The sequence below is a fragment of the Thalassophryne amazonica genome, chromosome 10 (assembly GCF_902500255.1).
Source record: "Thalassophryne amazonica chromosome 10, fThaAma1.1, whole genome shotgun sequence".
NCBI classification, from domain to species: Eukaryota; Metazoa; Chordata; class Actinopteri; order Batrachoidiformes; family Batrachoididae; genus Thalassophryne; species Thalassophryne amazonica.
In genome coordinates, this window is record NC_047112.1 from 117,764,094 (window position 1) to 117,785,387 (window position 21,294).

At 41.8% G+C, this 21,294-nt stretch overlaps 1 protein-coding gene across 1 annotated transcript in view; it reads left to right on the top strand.

Moving 5' to 3' along the window:
- chaf1a (chromatin assembly factor 1, subunit A (p150)) overlaps nucleotides 1-21,294 on the top strand; it is a 115,904-nt gene that overhangs the window by 1,681 nt on the left and 92,929 nt on the right. Inside the window, 2 exon segments of the mRNA XM_034180758.1 lie at nucleotides 4,417-4,464; nucleotides 19,395-20,020. Of these exon segments, the coding sequence (XP_034036649.1) occupies nucleotides 4,417-4,464; nucleotides 19,395-20,020 (674 nt within the window).

Sequence of the window (21,294 nt, forward strand, 5' to 3'; positions counted from 1 at the left end):
GCAACCGTCTGTAATCGTGTTCACTTCTAAGATTCCATTTATCAGCGCATTTCACAAGGTAGTCCTTTTTTTTTTTTATTCCTGGTTTACTTTCTTTAAAATGAGTCCTAGCTTCTTTTTCTTTTCTTTTCTTTTTTTTTTTGTTGTGCTACAACAATTTGTACATCAGTGGAAAGCGGTCGGTATTATGGAGTTAAATTTGTCTCATTAATACTCGCAAATGATTTCTAGACGGCCCGCTCCGCTGCCGACTGTCTCAAGATGACTCGCTCTACTTCTCAGTTGAAAGAATCACTTATGGTACAAATGTAGAAGGAATAACACTTTACTAACTGACATGACTGAGTGAACATGACGTGCGCTCCAGATGACTGAATTCTGTTTGTGAAGTCTCGAAGCTTTGTTTAACATTGTAGTACATATGCCAGGCCTGTGTGTGGTGCTGTAACATCCCCAGAAAAAAAAAAACAGAAGAAGACTGGAGCATGCACTTAAGTTGTGTAAATGCTAATCACTTCAGCACAAAATCTACTGCTTTCCAATGCGGCACACAGTAAAATAAAGCCTTTTAGGAAAAAGACGGTCCACGCTTATCTGAAATAGGTTACTGTGCATTTAAAGCGAAGCAGTGTGTTTGTTTTTAAAAAACACTGTTGCATCCACTGCCTGCTCTCCACTCTATGTGGGGAGTGGCTATTCACCCGGCTGCTGTCTCTCTTTGCCTGGTGTGAGGGCTCTCAGCACTCCCCTCACACCGGGCAAGTTACAGCTCCGGCCACGCTGACAATTTCTGAAAGATCCTTTCAGCAAAAGTCCACTCTTTCTTCTGTTTTTTTGAGTATGTTTTTTTTTTTTTGATTTTAGTTTTTTTGGGGGGCAACACACAATGCTTCACAAACACAGGAACTTAAATAAAATAATAATAATAAAAAAAACTGACTGCGAGGCTTGCATGTTCAACTTCCAGCTGAAATGCATTTGCTGAATTGCAGAGAAATGGATTTTTAAAAAAATATTCACGCAAGGACCTAGTCCACCAACCTTAAAATAAAAACAAAAAAAACTTTAAAATGATTAAATTTTACAAGTTGGGGAAAACAAAAAACAGAAAGCCACATGTCATCGTCATTTCAGCAAAATGTCAAGACTTTGGTCCGACTTTGGCTGAGCTCCTGATACCGGGAAAGATCCAAAACTTGTAAAGATGTGAAAAAAATAATTACCCAGGAAAATAGAAAGTGATACACTAAATTTGACAGTCTGTGTGATGGCGCAGCGACTTGTGCCATTGCTTAGGGAGAGCCCTGGACGGTTGAGGTTGTTTAGAAATTCAAAAGTAGCAACTGTGCGAACCATAAAACCACTGTGCTTATGACTCCAAAAGATACAGCTATCAGGTGTGGTGGCCAAGTGTTTAGTGCAGCTGGTTTCAGTACTGAAGGTTCCTGGTTTGAACCCCACCCCTTCTACATTTCACTGTGTAATGTAATGCTGCATCAGTAAGGGCATCTGGTGTAGAACTTGTGCCAAATCAACATGCACAACTTGCATCTGCATCTATCAGCCAGGGCTGTGAAAACTCTGCGGATCCGTGGGATTGTTGTACTCTTTTAATCGTGATCGTTACTGAGTTTTTAAAATGCTTATTGCAAAGCGTTCTTTTTTTTTTATGACATCATGCAAGTTTTATAAGTCCGCGGACTCTGATCTGTGTGTTACAGATACATGTCAGTTTCCTCGGGTCCGTGGAGTTTTGAGGAGAATAAATGCCACTCAGAGCCTGGTTGTTACGACAGTTGTCGTAAAGCGGGACTGGTTGGTTGCTGTGGTGACACTATATTTCTCCTGTGCAAAGCTTAAACTAAACGTAGCGTGTGGAGATCGCAAACTTCTAGAACTTTCGAGTTTTTAATAGAAGAATTTTGCAGCATGTCTGTGTCACGGCGCGACATCAGACAGAGAGAAGATGGCAAGAAAGACGGTTTGAAAAAGTCTGATAAGCACAAGAATCTGGATTTGTTGCTGGCTTCATCAACACACCTGGAAGATAAATGGGGAAAAACGAACTGGTAAGAATTTTTTTCTCTGGAAAATAAACATTGTGCTGTTCAAACAGGATTTCAGAAAAGATTATGTGCCTTTTTTTCTTTCATTAATCTAGACTTTCTTTCATTGAAAAAAGACATTGTGGCTTTGGATGAATTTAGGCTACATGAATTTACACAACAATGTAAATTAGTTTTTATTAATGCAGACTTTTTTCATGGGAAAAAAGACACTGTGGCTTTGAGTGGATTTACAGGAATTTACACAAGAATATGTGGCTTTTTTTACTGTAAGGTATGTTATTGATATTTTACCCTGATTTTCAAAATATTCTCCAAGCTTTAGCTGTGGTTTTTGAAATGCTAACAGTCTTTTCAGTCTTCATGAATTTCATGTAGTATAATTGTCTGAGTTAATGCATAATTTGGTTTACAATTAAAAGGAAAATCATTCCAGGTCCTACTTCCACGTCGTACTCGTATTCTGTTATTTCAACATAGTGTAGCAGATAACTGAAACAATCCTTCACTTGGTGATGCAAGCATCAGATTTGACATGAATGTTCTTCATAAATCAGTGTTTGAGGAAAAAGTGCTCGCCACTTGAAAATCCAATATGGCGGCCAGGTAGGGGTCAATGAAGAATTGCACAGGGGTCAAAATCTAAAAATGCTCCAATCATATTGAAAGCTATACCACATTGTGTCTGGTCACAAAGATTGCAAAAAGGTATAGTTTGGATGATCTATGACTGAATGTTATGGGGTAAAATCAGCAAGAATGGTGACAAAGGTCAATTTCAGTTTGTACAGGAGTCAAAAGTTAGTTGCTGCAGTTTTGGTAAAATGGTGGTACAAATTATTGGTTGAACTAATAAGATTAATAAATGGAATAGTTTTGACTGTGTTGAATGTTTGGTTTGCAAAGTAAATGTCAGTGTCGACGTCCACTGGATTCTATGGCATGTGACAGTGTTACCCTGTAACATGACAACTGAGCATGACACATGGTGCAAACTATTCCTTTTTAAAACCCTATTAACTCAACCGATAATTTGTATCACATTTTACAAAAATTGATGCAACTTTATCTTTTGACCCCTATACAAACTGAAACTGACCTTTGTCACCATTCTTGCTGTTTTTACCCCATAACTCCATAACAGTCAGACATAGATGAGTTATTTGGACATAACAAGGGGCAGTATGCATGGCTGAAAAAGACAGCATTCCAAGAAAAGCACTTGCTACCTACAGTAAAATGTGGAGGTGGTTCCATCATACTGTGGGGCAGTGTGGCCAGTGCAGGTATGGGGAATCTTGTTAAAGTTGAGGGTCACATGGATTTCAGTCAATATCAGCAGATTCTTGAGATCAATGTTCATGAATCAGTGACAGTTGAAGTTGCGCCAGGGCTGGATCTTTCAACGAGACAATGACCCTAAACACTGCTCAATATCTACTAAGGTATTCATGCAGAGGAACAAGTACAATGTTCTGGAATGGCTATCTCAGTCCCCAGACCTGAATATTATTGAAAGTCTGTGGTGTGATTTTAAGTGGGCTGTCCATGGTCGGAAACCAACAAACCTGAGATGTTTTGTAAAGAAGAATGGTCCAAAATACCTTCAACCAGAATCCAGACTTTCATTGGAAGCTATAGGAAGTGTTTAGAGGCTGTTATTTCTGCAAAAGGGGATCTACTAAATATTGATGTATTTTTTTTTTTTTTTCTGTTGGGGTGCACAAATTTATGCACCTGCCTAATTTTGTTTGAAGAATTATTGCACACTTTATGTAAATCCTATAAACTTAGTTTCACTTCTCAAATATCAGTGTGTTTGTCTGCTATATGATATATTTAACTGAAATTGCTGATCCAAACAACCAATGATTTATAAAGGAAATTCATGGAAATCAAAGGGGGGGCCTCAAGTTTAACGTACAACTGTATGCTATAGTACTAGGCAGGTATCACTGAAGGAAGGTCAAGTTAGATTCTTTTATTACAGTAAGATTTCCAGATACCCCAACATACAAAAAATATAAAATGGAAATTCATGAAATAAGCTCACTGTAGTGTCCCCAAAATGCCTCTCAAATGCTCAAAACCTGCTACCCCTGGACCCAGCTGGTGGCCTAGGGCGGCCTCCAGGCCCCTGCCTATTTTCAGATTTTTTATTTTTTTTTGCTCATTCTCTTCCTTGCATTAATTAGACAAATTTTTTTAATGTCAAGAAATGGTTGAACATGTTTTGCTCAAATAATTAAGTGCTCCTTTCTGTTTGTGTTTGTTTTGAAGTGTAATGTTTTCAACACAAATTCTGTTTGGTGTGAATTATTTTCCAACTTTATGATCCTTGTCATTTCAGGTATGGATTGTACCGCAAGTCACAATACTAGCAAGAAACTTATTCAAGGTAAAGCTTTATTTATTTATCTTGACTGGGTGTGAAATATTTTTGGGTACATTTTCTATGACGAGATGCCATAGTATTACATAGTACATAGTCTGGAAGGGATGCACAATATATATGCCTATAAGCAGAAATGTCATATTGGTATGCTGGTATGTTTACTATATGTGTATATATATATATATGTATGTGTGTATATATGTATGTGTGTATATATATATGTGTGTGTGTATGTATGTGTGTATGTATGCACTCAACAAAAATATAAACGCAACACTTTTGGTTTTGCTCCCATTTTGTATGCGATGAACTCAAAGATCTAAAACTTTTCCCACATATACAATATCACCATTTCTCTCAAATATTGTTCACAAACCAGTCTAAATCTGAGATAGTGAGCACTTCTCCTTTGCTGAGATAATCCATCCCACCTCACAGGTGTGCCATATCAAGATGCTGATTAGACACCATGATTAGTGCACAAGTGTGCCTTAGACTGTCCACAATAAAAGGCCACTCTGAAAGATGCAGTTTTATCACACAGCACAATGCCACAGATGTCGCAAGATTTGAGGGAGCGTGCAGTTGGCATGCTGACAGCAGGAATGTCAACCAGAGCTGTTGCTCGTGTATTGAATGTTCATTTCTCTACCATAAGCCGTCTCCAAAGGCGTTTCAGATAATTTGGCACTACATCCAACCAGCCTCACAACCGCAGACCACATGTAACCACACCAGCCCAGGACCTCCACATCCAGCATGTTCACCTCCAAGGTCGTCTGAGACCAGCCACTCGGACAGCTGCTGGAACAATCGGTTTGCATAACCAAAGAATTTCTGCACAAACTGTCAGAAACCGTCTCAGGGAAGCTCATCTGCATGCTCGCCGTCCTCATCGGGGTCTCGACCTGACTCCAGTTCGTCGTCGTAACCGATTTGAGTGGGCAAATGCTCACATTCGCTGCCGTTTGGCACGTTGGTGAGGTGTTCTCTTCACGGATGATGCGAAGGAGATGTTGCACTGCATGAGGCAAATGGTGGTCACACCAGATACTGACTGGTATCCCCCCCCAATAAAACAAAACTGCACCTTTCACAGTGGCCTTTTATTGTGGGCAGTCTAAGGCACACCTGTGCACTAATCATGGTGTCTAATCAGCATCTTGGTATGGCACACCCTTGTGAGGTGGGATGGATTATCTCAGCAAAGGAGAAGTGCTCACTATCACAGATTTCGACTGGTTTGTGAACAATATTTGAGGGAAATGGTGATATCGTGTATGTGGAAAAAGTTTTAGATCTTTGAGTTCATCTCATACAAAATGGGAGCAAAACCAAAAGTGTTGCGTTTATATTTTTGTTGAATATATATATATATATATATATATATATATATATATATATATATATATATATATATATATATATATATATATATATATATATATATATATATATATATATATATATTAAACCCACTCTGGTGTATGTACTTTTTTTTTTTCTTTTTTTTTTTAAGCCATTAATTTCATTGATCAGCACTGAAAGCTAAATTGGTAATAACAGCTAAGCCCTGTGATAGTGACTCCCACACCCCCACTTCATCCCTGTTGTTGTTCATCTGGCTGCTCCTGGTTTTTGTTTTGGGGTCGCAACAGCAGATACAGCCTGAGCCGCGCATCAGGCTGTATGTGCTGTGTGTCTGAGTCTCTCTCTCTCTCTCATATATCTCAATAGTTTTTATTTTGCTTGCTCATACTCTAAAGGAGTCGCTACTGACATAGGTGGTTCTTTAACGAGGCAAACCTAGGCATTTGCCTAGGGCATCAACCATATCTGCCCTCCATAGGGGCACCCAAATCTGACCATCCCAGCCACAGTAAATACACAGAAAAACTAATCTTAATTTGTTACTGATGTAAAGTAACAAAACATATTTATATTAAAGGAGACCTGATTCCTGACTTACATTTACACATGAGATCCTTCTGAATGTAGTAAAGTAAATCTGCAAGCCCAGATCTGTCATTCAATGGAGAAATCGTCACTTGAAAATGACAAATTTACAGCTAACATTTAGCCCTCCGCAAATTGTACCTCTCATCGTGGACGCTGCCGAGATGTCACGGACAAGACCCTCTCCCAGCATGCATTGCGCCAATTGTAATTTGTGGATTTACGTCAGTTTGCATCTGCACCTTTTTGTCTTATACGGAAGGATCTACTTTTTTTAAAACTTCATATTGTCTTGCGACACGTTTGGTGAGTACACATTTCTTTTATTTGTGCTTGAAAATTATTTTGGGGGACTTTTTTTCATACGCCCGTTTGACTGAGTGGTGTCGCATTGAAAATCTACTGTCTTTCGCCTCCGGTACCATCGCGGGATATGGAGGCAGGACCCGCAAAGAATCCAAGTCATTAAAAAGTTATAAACCTCTCTCAGCGGCCACGGAGCTCTGCAGCTCCGATTACCGAGACGTGCGGTGCTGCAGAAAGTCTGTCCTTGCAGCAACAGGTGTACCGGCCGCTCGCATCAAAACAGCGAGCGTAATCTCAGGACTTGTGCCAAGTTGGCTGCACCTCCATTCAGTAGACAGAGAGGTGGTGCTGGCTGCACAACAGACACGGGCGATGTGAGTGGCCCGCTTCTGCGTTTACTGAGCACGACTCGGTAAGCGCAGCGGAGGCAGAAAGCGAGGCGTCGGTGAAGAACGGCGCCCGCTGTCGGTCGTTGCTGATCTGAGCACACAGATCTGTATCTCACATTCATTGCAGCTTACTTTTGGATGTTGAAACCAGAACGTGTATAACAGTAACATTACTAACAGATAAAATCAATTTCAATGCGGGATCGGACTGAAGGCGGGAGCGCGTCGTCTTGTCCCTGACGTCATGGAAATGATAAGCTGTACAAACTGTTTTCACAGAGGGCTAAATTTTAGCTGCAAATTTATTTTTAAATGAAGATTTCTCTGCTGAATTACAAATTTGGGCTTACAGATTTACTTTACTGCATTCACAAGTAGGGATGGGTATCGAGAACCGGTTCCTTTCGGGTATCGTTCAATCAATCAATCAATTTTTTTTATATAGCGCCAAATCACAACAAACAGTTGCCCCAAGGCGCTTTATATTGTAAGGCAAGGCCATACAATAATTATGTAAAACCCCAACGGTCAAAACGACCCCCTGTGAGCAAGCACTTGGCTACAGTGGGAAGGAAAACTCCCTTTTAACAGGAAGAAACCTCCAGCAGAACCAGGCTCAGGGAGGGGCAGTCTTCTGCTGGGACTGGTTGGGGCTGAGGGAGAGAACCAGGAAAAAGACATGCTGTGGAGGGGAGCAGAGATCGATCACTAATGATTAAATGCAGAGTGATGCATACAGAGCAAAAAGAGAAAGAAACGGTGCATCATGGGAACCCCCCAGCAGTCTACGTCTATAGCAGCATAACTAAGGGATGGTTCAGGGTCACCCGATCCAGCCCTAACTATAAGCTTTAGCAAAAAGGAAAGTTTTAAGCCTAATCTTAAAGTAGAGAGGGTGTCTGTCTCCCTGATCTGAATTGGGAGCTGGTTCCACAGGAGAGGAGCCTGAAAGCTGAAGGCTCTGCCTCCCATTCTACTCTTACAAACCCTAGGAACTACAAGTAAGCCTGCAGTCTGAGAGCGAAGCGCTCAATTGGGGTGATATGGTACTACGAGGTCCCTAAGATAAAATGGGACCTGATTATTCAAAACCTTATAAGTAAGAAGAAGAATTTTAAATTCTATTCTAGAATTAACAGGAAGCCAATGAAGAGAGGCCAATATGGGTGAGATATGCTCTCTCCTTCTAGTCCCTGTCAGTACTCTAGCTGCAGCATTTTGAATTAACTGAAGGCTTTTTAGGGAACTTTTAGGACAACCTGATAATAATGAATTACAATAGTCCAGCCTAGAGGAAATAAATGCATGAATTAGTTTTTTAGCATCACTCTGAGACAAGACCTTTCTAATTTTAGAGATATTGCGTAAATGCAAAAAAGCAGTCCTACATATTTGTTTAATATGTGCTTTGAATGACATATCCTGATCAAAAATGACGCCAAGATTTCTCACAGTATTACTAGAGGTCAGAGAATGCCATCTAGAGTAAGGATCTGGTTAGACACCATGTTTCTAAGATTTGTGGGGCCAAGTACAATAACTTCAGTTTTATCTGAGTTTAAAAGCAGGAAATTAGAGGTCATCCATGTCTTTATGTCTGTAAGACAATCCTGCAGTTTAGCTAATTGGTGTGTGTCCTCTGGCTTCATGGATAGATAAAGCTGGGTATCATCTGCGTAACAATGAAAATTTAAGCAATACCGTCTAATACTGCCTAAGGGAAGCATGTATAAAGTGAATAAAATTGGTCCTAGCACAGAACCTTGTGGAACTCCATAATTAACTTTAGTCTGTGAAGAAGATTCCCCATTTACATGAACAAATTGTAATCTATTAGACAAATATGATTCAAACCACCGCAGCGCAGTGCCTTTAATACCTATGGCATGCTCTAATCTCTGTAATAAAATTTTATGGTTAACAGTATCAAAAGCAGCACTGAGGTCTAACAGATTTCTGTCTAACAGTTTCTGATGAGCCTCTGACAGTCTGTGAAACTTGGCCCCCACCACACCCCCACACTCACACTCAGCACTGGTTCCCATCAAGATTGCCTTCTGAGCCCTCTACTGTACACCCTGTACAAATACAACTTCTCTCCAACCCACCCAACCAACAACATTAGAAAATGTGCGCATGATACCACAGTGGTTGGACTCATCTATGACGGGGACGAGACGGCGTACAGGCCCATGGTGGAGGAATTGTCACTCTGGTGCTCAGAGAACAACCTGACCCCCCCCATAAACGGAGAACAGGTGGAAACTGTCACCACCTTCAGATTTCTGGGCATCCACATCTCCACAGACCACTCCTGGACCCAGTGGTGGGCACAGTTCAGCTAATCCGCTAATTATCAATCAATCAATTTTTTTTTTATATAGCGCCAAATCACAACAAACAGTTGCCCCAAGGCGCTTTATATTGTAAGGCAAGGCCATACAATAATTATGTAAAACCCCAACGGTCAAAACGACCCCCTGTGAGCAAGCACTTGGCTACAGTGGGAAGAAAAAACTCCTTTTAACAGGAAGAAACCTCCAGCAGAACCAGGCTCAGGGGGGGCAGTCTTCTGCTGGGACTGGTTGGGGCTGAGGGAGAGAACCAGGAAAAAGACATGCTGTGGAGGGGAGCAGAGATCGATCACTAATGATTAAATGCAGAATCGTTAAGAAATGATTCGATCCACCGACATCAATAAGCTTCGTGCTTAACGATTCTGTTATCGGTCCTTCAGAGTGGCCAGTGTTTTGGGGGGTGTTTGTCAGGAAAATGATAATTTCTCTACATTGATTACAGACCCTGCAGCGGGTCCGTAATCAACTTTTCTGCAGCGCGGCTTTGCTCTGAACCTTGAACCATCGAAGCAGTGTTCAGATTGAAGCAATGCTTCGATCGGTTGCTTCGTTTATACTTTTTCTTTCGCTTAATTTTCCCCCGCTAAAACCCTAAAGAGCATACGTCTGAGTATTATTTACCTTTTCTATGTTAAACCGACCTGTTATGGTCTTCTGAAACAGTTGTTAGATGTATTTTATAACTTAAAAACGGGAGCAATGCTAACGTGTTAGCATGTCTATGGCATTTTCAATTTAAAAGTTAGCATTAAGCAGTTCCAGCTGTCATCTCGTTCGGGTGCATTTGTTTTCAAATTGTAATATTTCTTAAATTTATTTTTGTTTATATATTAATAATCTAATGCTTATTATATACAATTTTAGAGAAAGAGACAAAAATAACCTGAATAGAAACACAACAGAAAATATAAAAGAAACATAAATAAATAAATACATACATACAGAAATAAGTGTTTCCTGTGAACACCTAGTGACTCTTTACCTCCATTTCATCCCTGTCTTATTTAAGTTTAATGACAGTTTGTTTGCGGTCAAACCATATTTTCAGTTTTTTAATTTCTTTAGTGATTTCCTCCAGAACTATCTGCCAAACTAGAAAACTGCTGCATCGTAGTAAGAGCAGAATACTACTGGAATGAATCCGAATAAGGAAAGTTTCTTTTTTTTTTTTTTTTTTTCTCTCCCCCTCACTAAATGGATTCAGCACTCATTCCAGTTTACTGTCTGGGATAGTCCCAGATTGCATTTCAGAGCTTCTAGAATTCAAACATTTTCGTGCAGGTGGTGTTGGGTAATTTTGGGTTTCAGCTTTTTTGATTTTCACCACTTTTATCCCTGAATATGTCATCGTGTCACGTTTGTGTGGATTAAAGTTACTAACTGGGACTCCTCTTGTTGCGAGAAAGAAACGAAAATCGTCCTCCGTTCTGTTCACACACGCTCCAAACGCTGCGCGGCTCTGAGGTCAAGTTTAGAATGATAGAATCCAGTCGGAATAATAACTTCAAAGTGAAACAACCGTTTGTTTATTTTTATTTATGTCCAGAGATCAAGGATACAGTGACCAATTTCATATTTATTTACTTTAAGACTCAATGAAATACATAGAAAACCTGTAAAGCCTACTTTTAGTACAAAATTCATGAGGTATCGATAAGGATCGGATCGATAAGCAGAATCGATAATGGCATCTATCGATAAAATCTTATCAATACCCATCCCTATTCACAAGGGTCTATAAATACATATCAGCTATTTCTTCTGAAATCTGACCACATTATTTCAATGCAGGGTCTACTTTAAAAAAAAAAACACGAATATTCAGCACAATACTGAATTAATGTCTAAATAATAGTTGTCCTAAGCACACATACCCCCTCCGTTGCTGTGCATTGGACTAGTCCATTATATGATGACGTAGCATATGCGACATGACGTGACTTCAAACCAAAGCAGAGGGAACTGTATACGACTAGTGAAAATGAAGCAGAATTATGAAAGCGGTTATGCTAAAAGAAAGAAATGGCAGAAATCAAAAGAATTGCAGATGCACTGCTGAAATTAAACGTCCTTTTTTACACCTCCTGCGCTACAGCATCCGCTGTAGCTCTTGAACTTGCGACATGCTCAGGCTCCGCTGTTGAGGAAAATGTTGAAATGGAGGAGGAAGAAGAGGTGGCTATGGAAGCCGAAGCAAAGGAACAGGTGACTCTGGATGATGCAGATGAAGACGAAGATGATTTGGTGGTGAGTAGGCATACGCCACCTCAGCCGTTAACCACCAGCAGCAGTGGAGACAATTTAATATTAGGCGACGACCCTGCACATTGGCCAGAAAAGTTGACAGACTCCGAGCGTTGTTCAATTGTACAGAAAGGACCAGTGCAAATACGAGGAGATTTCCCCCAGAACAAACAGGGCAGACAATTTACAAACATGTACTACTATTTGAACATGAAGAATGACGAAAAAATCCAAAGGTCCTGGCTTGTGTACAGCAAGACGAAAGACCGCGCTATTTGCTTTTGTTGTCGTCTGTTTGGAGATTGCAACAAACAGCGGATCAGCTCCGATGGCACAAACGATTGGAACATTTTATCAGCCTTCCTAAAAGATCACGAAGTCTGCCGATCATCTTGCGAATATGGCTGCTTGGTGAATTTTTTATCAGCGGCTTTAAACAGGTAAAGCCATAGATAATGTGGGTTCCATACTGCTGCTCACCACTTTTCTATGATATGAAGACTTTGAGAAGACGACAACAGTAGGACTTTGCCTCTCTCTCACTCACTCACACACACACACATCAACATTCACCACACAGCCTCTGGTTGAAGGTATTTTAGGCCATTCTTCTTTACAAAACATCTCAGGTTTGTTAGTTTCCGAGCATGGACAGCCCACTTAAAATCACACCACAGACTTTCAATAATATTCAGGTCTGGGGACTGAGATAGCCATTCCAGAACATTGTACTTATTCCTCTGCATGAATACCTTAGTAGATTTTGAGCAGTGTTTAGGGTCATTGTCTTATTGAAAGATCCAGCCCCGGCACAATTTCAACTTTGTCACTGATTCATGAACATTGATCTCAAGAATCTGCTGATATTGACTGGAATCCATGTGACCCTCAACTTTAACAAGATTCCCAGTACCTGCACTGGCCACACAGCCCCACAGCATGAAGGAACCACCTCCACATTTTACTGTAGGTAGCAAGTGCTTTTCTTGGAATGCTGTCCTCTTTTTCAGCCATGCATACCGCCCCTTATGTCCAAATAACTCAATTTTAGTTTGATCAGTCCACAGCACCATAGTCAGTGCAATGTACGTGTAAATCCTGGGAAAATCCATTCAAGACCACACTACAAATGATGTTTTTTTTTGTTTTTTTTTCCTCAATTAAAAAACCAGGCATGTTGATTTTCACACAGCCCAAAGTAAAATCCAAGTTGACACAATCTACAGTACTGAAAGCTAGCTCATTTGGGTGGTACTTTACTTTTATTCAGTAACTTATGAATCCTGGTGAAACACGGGCCCCACCCATGTCCTTTGTTGATGTGTTCAACCTTATTTGTCCCCATCTTTGTTCATTTGCATTTGTTTTACCCTCTTAGCTCATTTTTAAAAAAAATAAGTACTAACTTGCATCAGAGTAGATATTCGGTCCAACATCAGGTCTGCAGTATTACTTTGTCCAGCCACGTTCATGCAAACCTTTCTTTGCCTAGTATCTCTTCTACCTATTTCTGGCAAGCCTCTTATGCTGCTCAGAGTACCAGCCATACCTACTACTGTAAGAACTGTCACAAACACATCACACCTCATTTTGTTTCTCAGATTTGAAATGATAAACAGGTGACAAAATGAATCCCAAAAGTCGGGAAACCGCCAATCGGTGGGTGATTCTCATCCCTGATAACTGGATTGAAAAGTACATTTGGGGTGTTGTAATGGGCATACGAGGTCTGTCCAAAAAGTATCGGACCTTTTTATTTTTTGCAAAAACCATATGGGATTTGAATCACGTGTGATTGCATCAGCCAAGCTTGACCCTTTGTGCGCATGCTGAGTTTTTTCACGCCTGTCGGTTGTCATTCGCCTGTGGCAGGCTTTGTGTTAGCACGGTCCACCCTCTCGTCGGATTTTTAATTGCGAATAAATGTCTGAACGATTGGAGCTTTGCTGCATCAAATTTTTCCATAAACTGTGAGAGACCTCCAGGTGACACCATAACGGAAAATTCAGATAGCTTTCAGGGATGATTTTATGTGGATTAGACAGATTGAGTGCTCCAGCCGATTTAAAGACCACCCACAGTGTCTGAGAGCGTGGCGCACTCTGAGCACTTATTGACAGGCTGAAACCCTGCTGAAACAACCAATTATTGCAAAGTGAAGGCTTTGTGATCCGGATGTCGTCTGACTTCCACAGAAATGGCAGAAGACGTGGACATCAGCACTTTTTCGGCACATTCCACTGTTACAGCAGTTTTTGTCATGGAAAGAGAAGCAGAAGGATGTGCCATGGAGCCGCTCATGGCGTGGACAAAAGCACCTCCGTGTTGGTCTCACAAGACGGCTTTCGGTGGTTTTTCAGTCGTGTGATTATCTGAGAAATTGGATGAGCTGGACATGCCAGAACATGTCCTGTGAGGCTTCATCACGGCGTTGCTTTGCGCCATGCGGCTCCGTCCCGATTAGCAAATTTCTCCACACGTCTGTCTCAATGTGCCGAAAAAGTGCTGATGTCCACATCTTCTGCAATTTCTGTGGTAGTCAGTCCGATGTCCCGGATCAACACAGCGTTCAGTTTGGAAATGAACGGCACATTCCACTGTTACAGGAGTTTTTGTCATGGAAAGAGGAGCGGAGAAATTTGCGCGTCGGGACGGAGCCGCATGGCGCAAAGCAACGCCGTGATGAAGCCTCACAGGACATGTTCTGGCATGTCCAGCTCATCCACATTTTCTTGGATAGTCACACGACTGAAAAGCCGTCTGAAAGCCGTCCTGTGAGACCAACATGGAGGTGCTTTTGTCCGCGCCATAAGCGGCTCCGTGGCGCATCCCTCCGCTTCTCTTTCCATGACAAACTCCTGTTACAGTGGAATGTGGCGAAAAAGTGCTGATGTCCACGTCTTCTGCCATTTCTGTGGAAGTCAGATGACGTCCCGGATCAACAAAGCCTTCACTTTGCAAATGATCTGGTTGTTTCAGCAGGGTTTCAGCCTGTCGATCGGCGCTCAGAGTGCGCCACGCTCTCAGATGCTGTGGGCGGTCTTTAAACCAGCTGGAGCACTCCTTAATCTGTGTAATCCCCATAAAATCGTCCCTGAAAGCCATCTGAATTTTCCGAATGGTGTCCACCTGGAGGTCTCTCACAGTTTATGGAAAAATTTGATGCCGCAAAGCTCCAAATCGTTATTTGCAATAAAAAACCGATGAGGGGTGGACCACTGCTCACACAAAGCCTGCTCACAGGCGAATGACGCAACCGACAGGCGTGAAAAAACTCGCGCATGAAGGTTCAAGCTTGGCTGATGCAAAGCTTGGCTGATGCAATGTAAAACTATTGACGAGATACTCTATCTCACTTACAGAGTTTAGGTAGCTACTCTGCACTGTGTTGTTATATGGCATTAGAGAACATAAAGAAGGAATCATATCCTTAAACCTAGTTACAGCGCTTTCTGAAAGACTTCTAGTGTAATGAAACTTATTCCCCACTGCTGGGTAGTCCATCAGAGTAAATGTAAATGTTATTAAGAAATGATCAGACAGAAGGGAGTTTTCAGGGAATACTGTTAAGTCTTCTATTTCCATACCATAAGTCAGAACAAGATCTAAGATATGATTAAAGTGGTGGGTGGACTCATTTACATTTTGAGCAAAGCCAATTGAGTCTAATAATAGATTAAATGCAGTGTTGAGGCTGTCATTCTCAGCATCTGTGTGGATGTTAAAATCGCCCACTATAATTATCTTATCTGAGCTAAGCACTAAGTCAGACAAAAGTTCTGAAAATTCACAGAGAAACTCACAGTAACGACCAGGTGGACGATAGATAATAACAAATAAAATTGGGACTTCCAATTTGGATGGACAAGACTAAGAGTCAAGCTTTCAAATGAATTAAAGCTCTGTCTGGGTTTTTGATTAATTAATAAGCTGGAATGGAAGATTGCTGCTAATCCTCCGCCTCGGCCCGCGCTACGAGCATTCTGACAGTTAGTGTGACTCGGGGGTGTTGACTCATTTAAACTAACATATTCATCCTGCTGTAACCAGGTTTCTGTAAGGCAGAATAATCAATATGTTGATCAATTATTGTATCATTTACCTCACCTCATTTTTTGGACACCACTCAGACAGCCAGCAATTCAAGGAGAACACGCGGCTAAACATGTCACTCCCGGTCCGATTGGGGAGGGGCCCAGAGAAAACTACAGAGTCCGACATTGTTTTTGCAAAGTTACACACCGATTCAATGTTAATTTTAGTGACCTCCGATTGGCGTAACTGGGTATCATTACTGCCGACGTGAATTAACCAAATTTACGCTTAGCCTTAGCCAGCAGTTTCAAATTTCCTTCAATGTCGCCTGCTCTGGCCCCTGGAAGACGTTTGACTATGGTTGCTGGTGTCGCTAACTTCACATTTCTCAACACAGAGTTGCCAATAACCAGAGTTTGATCCTCGGCGGGTGTGTCGTCGAGTGGGGAAAAACGGTTAGAGATGTGAACGGGTTGGCGGTGTACAAGGGGCTTCTGTTTAGAACTACGCTTCCTCCTCACAGTCACCCAGTCGGCCTGCTTTCCCGGCTGCTCGGGATCTGCCAGAGGGGAACTAACGGCGGCTAAGCTACCTTGGTCCGCACCGACTACAGGGGCCTGGCTAGCTGTAGAATTTTCCACGGTGCGGAGCCGAGTCTCCAATTCGCCCAGCCTGGCCTCCAAAGCTATGAATAAGCTACACTTATTACAAGTACCGTTACTGCTAAAGGAGGCCGAGGAATAACTAAACATTTCACACCCAGAGTAGAAAAGTGCAGGAGAGACAGGAGAAGCCGCCATGCTAAATCGGCTAAGACCTAGTAGCTGCGCTAAGCTAGCGGATTCCTAAAAACACGCAAAGTGAATAATGTGTAAATAATTTAGAGGTGATTCAGCAGAAGGAGTGCTTTAGTTAAGGCACGTGAACATTACACTGGGAAACAAATTGTTATCTAGTTAACTAGATCAATCTAACTACGCAGATTAAACAGCTAACAGATACAGCAAAACACCGCTGTGCTCCGGAACAGGAAGTGATACAATACCGCAGTGAGAGCCAACTCACTGCGGGAGAGTGGAGGAGATGCGACCGCCCTCATCGGAATCCCAAGATGAATTATTATTATTATTATTATTATTATTATTATTGAGGGGGAAAAAGAGTGTGTGCCCCACCACCCCGCATTTTATTGCTGGCATTGATTGTTGCCAGGAAAAAAAAATGCAGTTGGATGAAAATTTATTGCTTTAACCCATGTATTAGCCCTATCACCTTTCTGTTTTTGCAGCATTCATCCGTGACCCAAAATACACAAACATACCACCCGGCAAATGTCAGTTCTCCCCAGTTTCTTCATAATTGAAGTCATGCATGCATACATGTGCATAAATGTTTTGGTCAAATCATATTTTCAATGTGTTAATTTCTTCAGTGATTTCCTCCAGAACTATCTGCCAAGCTAGAAAACTGCTGCATCCTAGTAAGAGCAGAATACTACTGGAATTTGAATAAGGAAAGCTGGGTTTTTTCTCATTAAATGGATGCTGCACTCACTGCAGTTTATTGTCTGAAATAGTCCCAGATTGCATTTCAGAGCTTCTAGAATTCAAAAATGTTTTGTGCAGGTGGTGGTGGTGGGGGTCCCTAAATATGTCAATTCCGAGTCACTTTTGTGCGGATTAAAGTCACTAACTGGGACTTCTGTCTTGTTTGGAGAAAGAAATGAGAATCGTCCTCCGTTCTGTTCACACAGCTCCGAATGGTGCGCGGCTCTCTGAGTCCAGTCAGAACTGCAACATACGAGGGCTGTCAATAAAGTATAGGTCCAGGACATCATGAGAGAACAGAGAAGTTGGGTCAGAGACGGGTCCGCGCGGTGCGGCGGCACTGGAAAAACACCTCCGTGTTGATAACATTTGTAAAATTCAGGCGGCTTTTGATGGCTTTCAGTGGAGTGAGTATATGAGAAATTGTTTAACAGCTGGACATGTTCCAACTTGTCCTTAAGGCTTCCAACAGAGGTGTTTTTCCTGTGGCGGAGCGTCACGGCAGCTGCGAGCCGACGCTGCAATCCGCCCGCACGTCTTTCATTAAAAAAATCTCCTTTAACAGTGGAATATCCGGATAAAATGCTGAAACCGACTTCTTCTGAAACTTCTGTTCTCTCACGACGTCCTAGATCAATAGAGCCTGAAATGTGGAGGTTTTCAGCTTGAAACAGGCTGACGACTGCGCCTGAGAGCGCTGCGCGATGTCCCACTGCGTGGAAGTCCTTAAAGCGACAGTATCACCTCAAAATCTCTCATCAGCCGTTAAAATTTTCATCGAAAACCAGCTTAATTTTTCGAACCGTGTCCACTTCGATGTCTCACAGGTTTAGAAAAAATTTTGATCAAACAAAGTGCCAGTCTCTCAGCAACTTCTCAGACAAAGGAATTCCGACTAGGGGCTGGACGACTCCTCAAACAAGGACTGCTCACAGGCGAATGACGTCACCCACAGGCGTGGAAAAACTCACGCATGCGCACGAGGGTTCAAGCATGTCTGACGTAAAAACATATGAATGAAATCCATATAGTTTTTGAAAAAAATAAAAGACCTATACTTTATTGACAGACCTCGTATTTTTCCTGTCAAAATGAGACATCCTGCACTGACGTGCAGCAGCCGGCTGAGCTCAGCTCAGAGGTACGGAAAGGATCCAGTCACTGGATTGGTCACTGGATCAAGGATCCAGTGACCAATTTAAAATGTTGTTGACATAGAAAACCCGGAAAGCCTACTTTTAGTACACAGAAAATTCACAAGAGGTATCAATAAGGGAATCGAATCGATAAGCAGAATCAATGTATCTATCGATAAAATCTTATCAATACCCGTCCTTATTCTTCTCGTTGGCTATATTTCTTCCGTGGCTTACAGTCATTTTGATACTGTTATGTCCACCGTCTAAAAAAATTGCTCTTTTGCGCACTTACGTTTTTGGAAATGCTCGTTTTTGAAATGTTAAGCTGTTGGTTTTAAAGTGTTGCAGCCCTCATAACTTCAGTCACAGCTTATCACCTAAATGTGGAGCTGCATAGAGAAAACAAAGAAAAAAAAAAAAAATACAGAAGGGGAGTGGGTTTGTTAATGTGGTGAGCCCATCTTCCACCTGTACTGGGCACAATTCTGAGCCAACCCACATCCAATCCTTGAGATTAAATGCTTGCAAAGTGAAAATCTGTAAAACACATTGTCATCCATCTGGATGTGATGGGTTTTATGGCGTTGAGCTGATCCGTCAGCGTGTGATGGATCACCTTGTGCACACTTTGAACAGTGATGTCTTCAAATATTACACACAGTCGGTGGCTGAAAAAGTTTTCTGCCTCCTGGTATGGACCCTGCACCGGCATGTGACATCATCGTGATGCCTTCTATGCATTCCTGCCTTTGCTGAATGGTTTTTCACCTCATTTCAACTTGCAATGGAATTTGAGTTATATTGATTCTGCACTTTAAATATCTATTCTTGGATTATAAATTTTAATATTGTGATATGAGTATTGGTATTCTTCCCACTTCCCAAAATTAAAAAAGTTGACATGTTTTATGTTATGAGTAATCCCAACCAGTGATGTGAATATTTTTGTTTTTCTTGCAGCTCGTCTCCCGTTCAAACGTTTGAACCCTGAACCCAAGGAGAATCGGCAGCCAAAGCGTGTCTGTGCACACTCCAGCCCTGAAGCAAAAGTCTCTCAGAGGGACAGTGAGACAGACTCCTCCTCATGCCCTGTGCGGAGCACCCCAGTTCTGATTAATGGACGCGGGCCCCTTGATGGTTTCCTGAGCCGTAGGGCCCCCACATCCTCAGATGAGAACATGGTTATAGATTTGACTGGAGACTTGTCTCCTCTGAAGCAGCGTGTTTCAGCTGTTGCTGCCTCTTCCTCCCTTTCAGCTAAATACAAGATCCAGTGCACAGACAAAATTACAACTTCAGAGATATCAAGCAACAGCAATCACACTCCAGATGTACACTTGCTGAACTGCAGAGAGATCAGCAAGGATGGAGAACAGACAGAAGTGGAGAGAAAAGATGAGAGTCGCAGCAGAAGTTTCTTACAGTTAAATACAGCACAGAACTCTGAAAGTGAGCTGGATGGATCTGCAAACACGTCCAGTGTGGGAAATGAGTCCATGCTGTCACCTTCATCAGTCAGCTCCATACTTGAAAGCTCACCAGAAACATCCAAAACTGGTGGACCTGGACCTGCTCATGCTTCTACCGTAAACGTAATTACCATTTTTCTTTTAGCCCAACTTGGAGCTTGGTAGTTTAAACATGCAACAGTAATCAGCAATCAATGAGGGTTTTTGTTGTGTCTGAAAACCTTAAAGTAGTACAGAATATTAATCACTTTGAATGGACTTTATAACCTGCCGTTCTGAAAATATTTGTTTGGTAAAACTGGCTAATTGTGATGGGGTTTAGTTTAATTCTATTAGAAATTTGGGTGTCGGTGGATGACTGGTGGAATCAAAGATGAACATGGTAATTTTGCTGGCGTTGATATAGGGCTCTTTATGTGCATGTTTATTTACAGTTGGTCAAAAATGATTACAGGGAGCTGCACTGTTTGTCACTCGTCTCCTGCTCTCTGCAGGAGGAAGGATCAGACCTGCAGCCAACCAGTCAAATTGAAGCAACTACATTATTCCATTCAGAAACTCTGGCAGAATAAATATAATTTATTAACTTACCCTTTCCTTAAAAAATTTGAACCTGAAAGCCAAAGCGTACTGATCCACATTTGTATCCACTCCCTGTCCCCATATGAGATCAGACTGTTGAATGCAAGTAGAGGCAAACAACGTGACCAATTTGATAGATGGATGGGTAGATGAATTTGTTTTCATTACAAGTGCAACAAAATTTCTTCACACCCAGCCACCTCAGACAAAAATACAATTAATCCACAATTATTACAAGTTGAACATAATAATGGCACACATCAGAATTAGAACCACCATACATTGACCATACCATACATTGTTTATGTACGCTAAACTTAAGACAGTCTGTCATCCAAATTGAGAGATGGGGCGTGTGTCATGTGTGCAGATGTGATGAGTTTGTATCAGTTTGTCTGTGTGTATGTCTGGAGTTGCCTTGACAACATCACATTGTCAGGGAAGGCAGAAGATAAAAGGGGCAGCCGAATGGTTCAACAAGGCTGTAGAAGTGGAGCTGATAAGTCTGCCATGTTTAGGGCTCCTCTGACTGACCTAATCCAGTTTGAGTATTCCCTGGTTCGTCGACATTTTCCTTTGCCAGGCGTACATTTGCTCAAATGTTATCCAGCTTACGTCTGTGTTCAAGGGTTAACGCAGTCTGCGACTGTATCGCCTTGCCCAACTCATTAATCATGACGGACAGGTGAGGGGCGTGGTTTGTGTAGCAGTCGTCTTCCCAATTCTCCTGTAGGTCAGGGCATTCTCCCAGGCGTTGAGAACATGGCACACAGGGTAGGCTCCATCTGGGCATGCAGGGTCCCCCATCC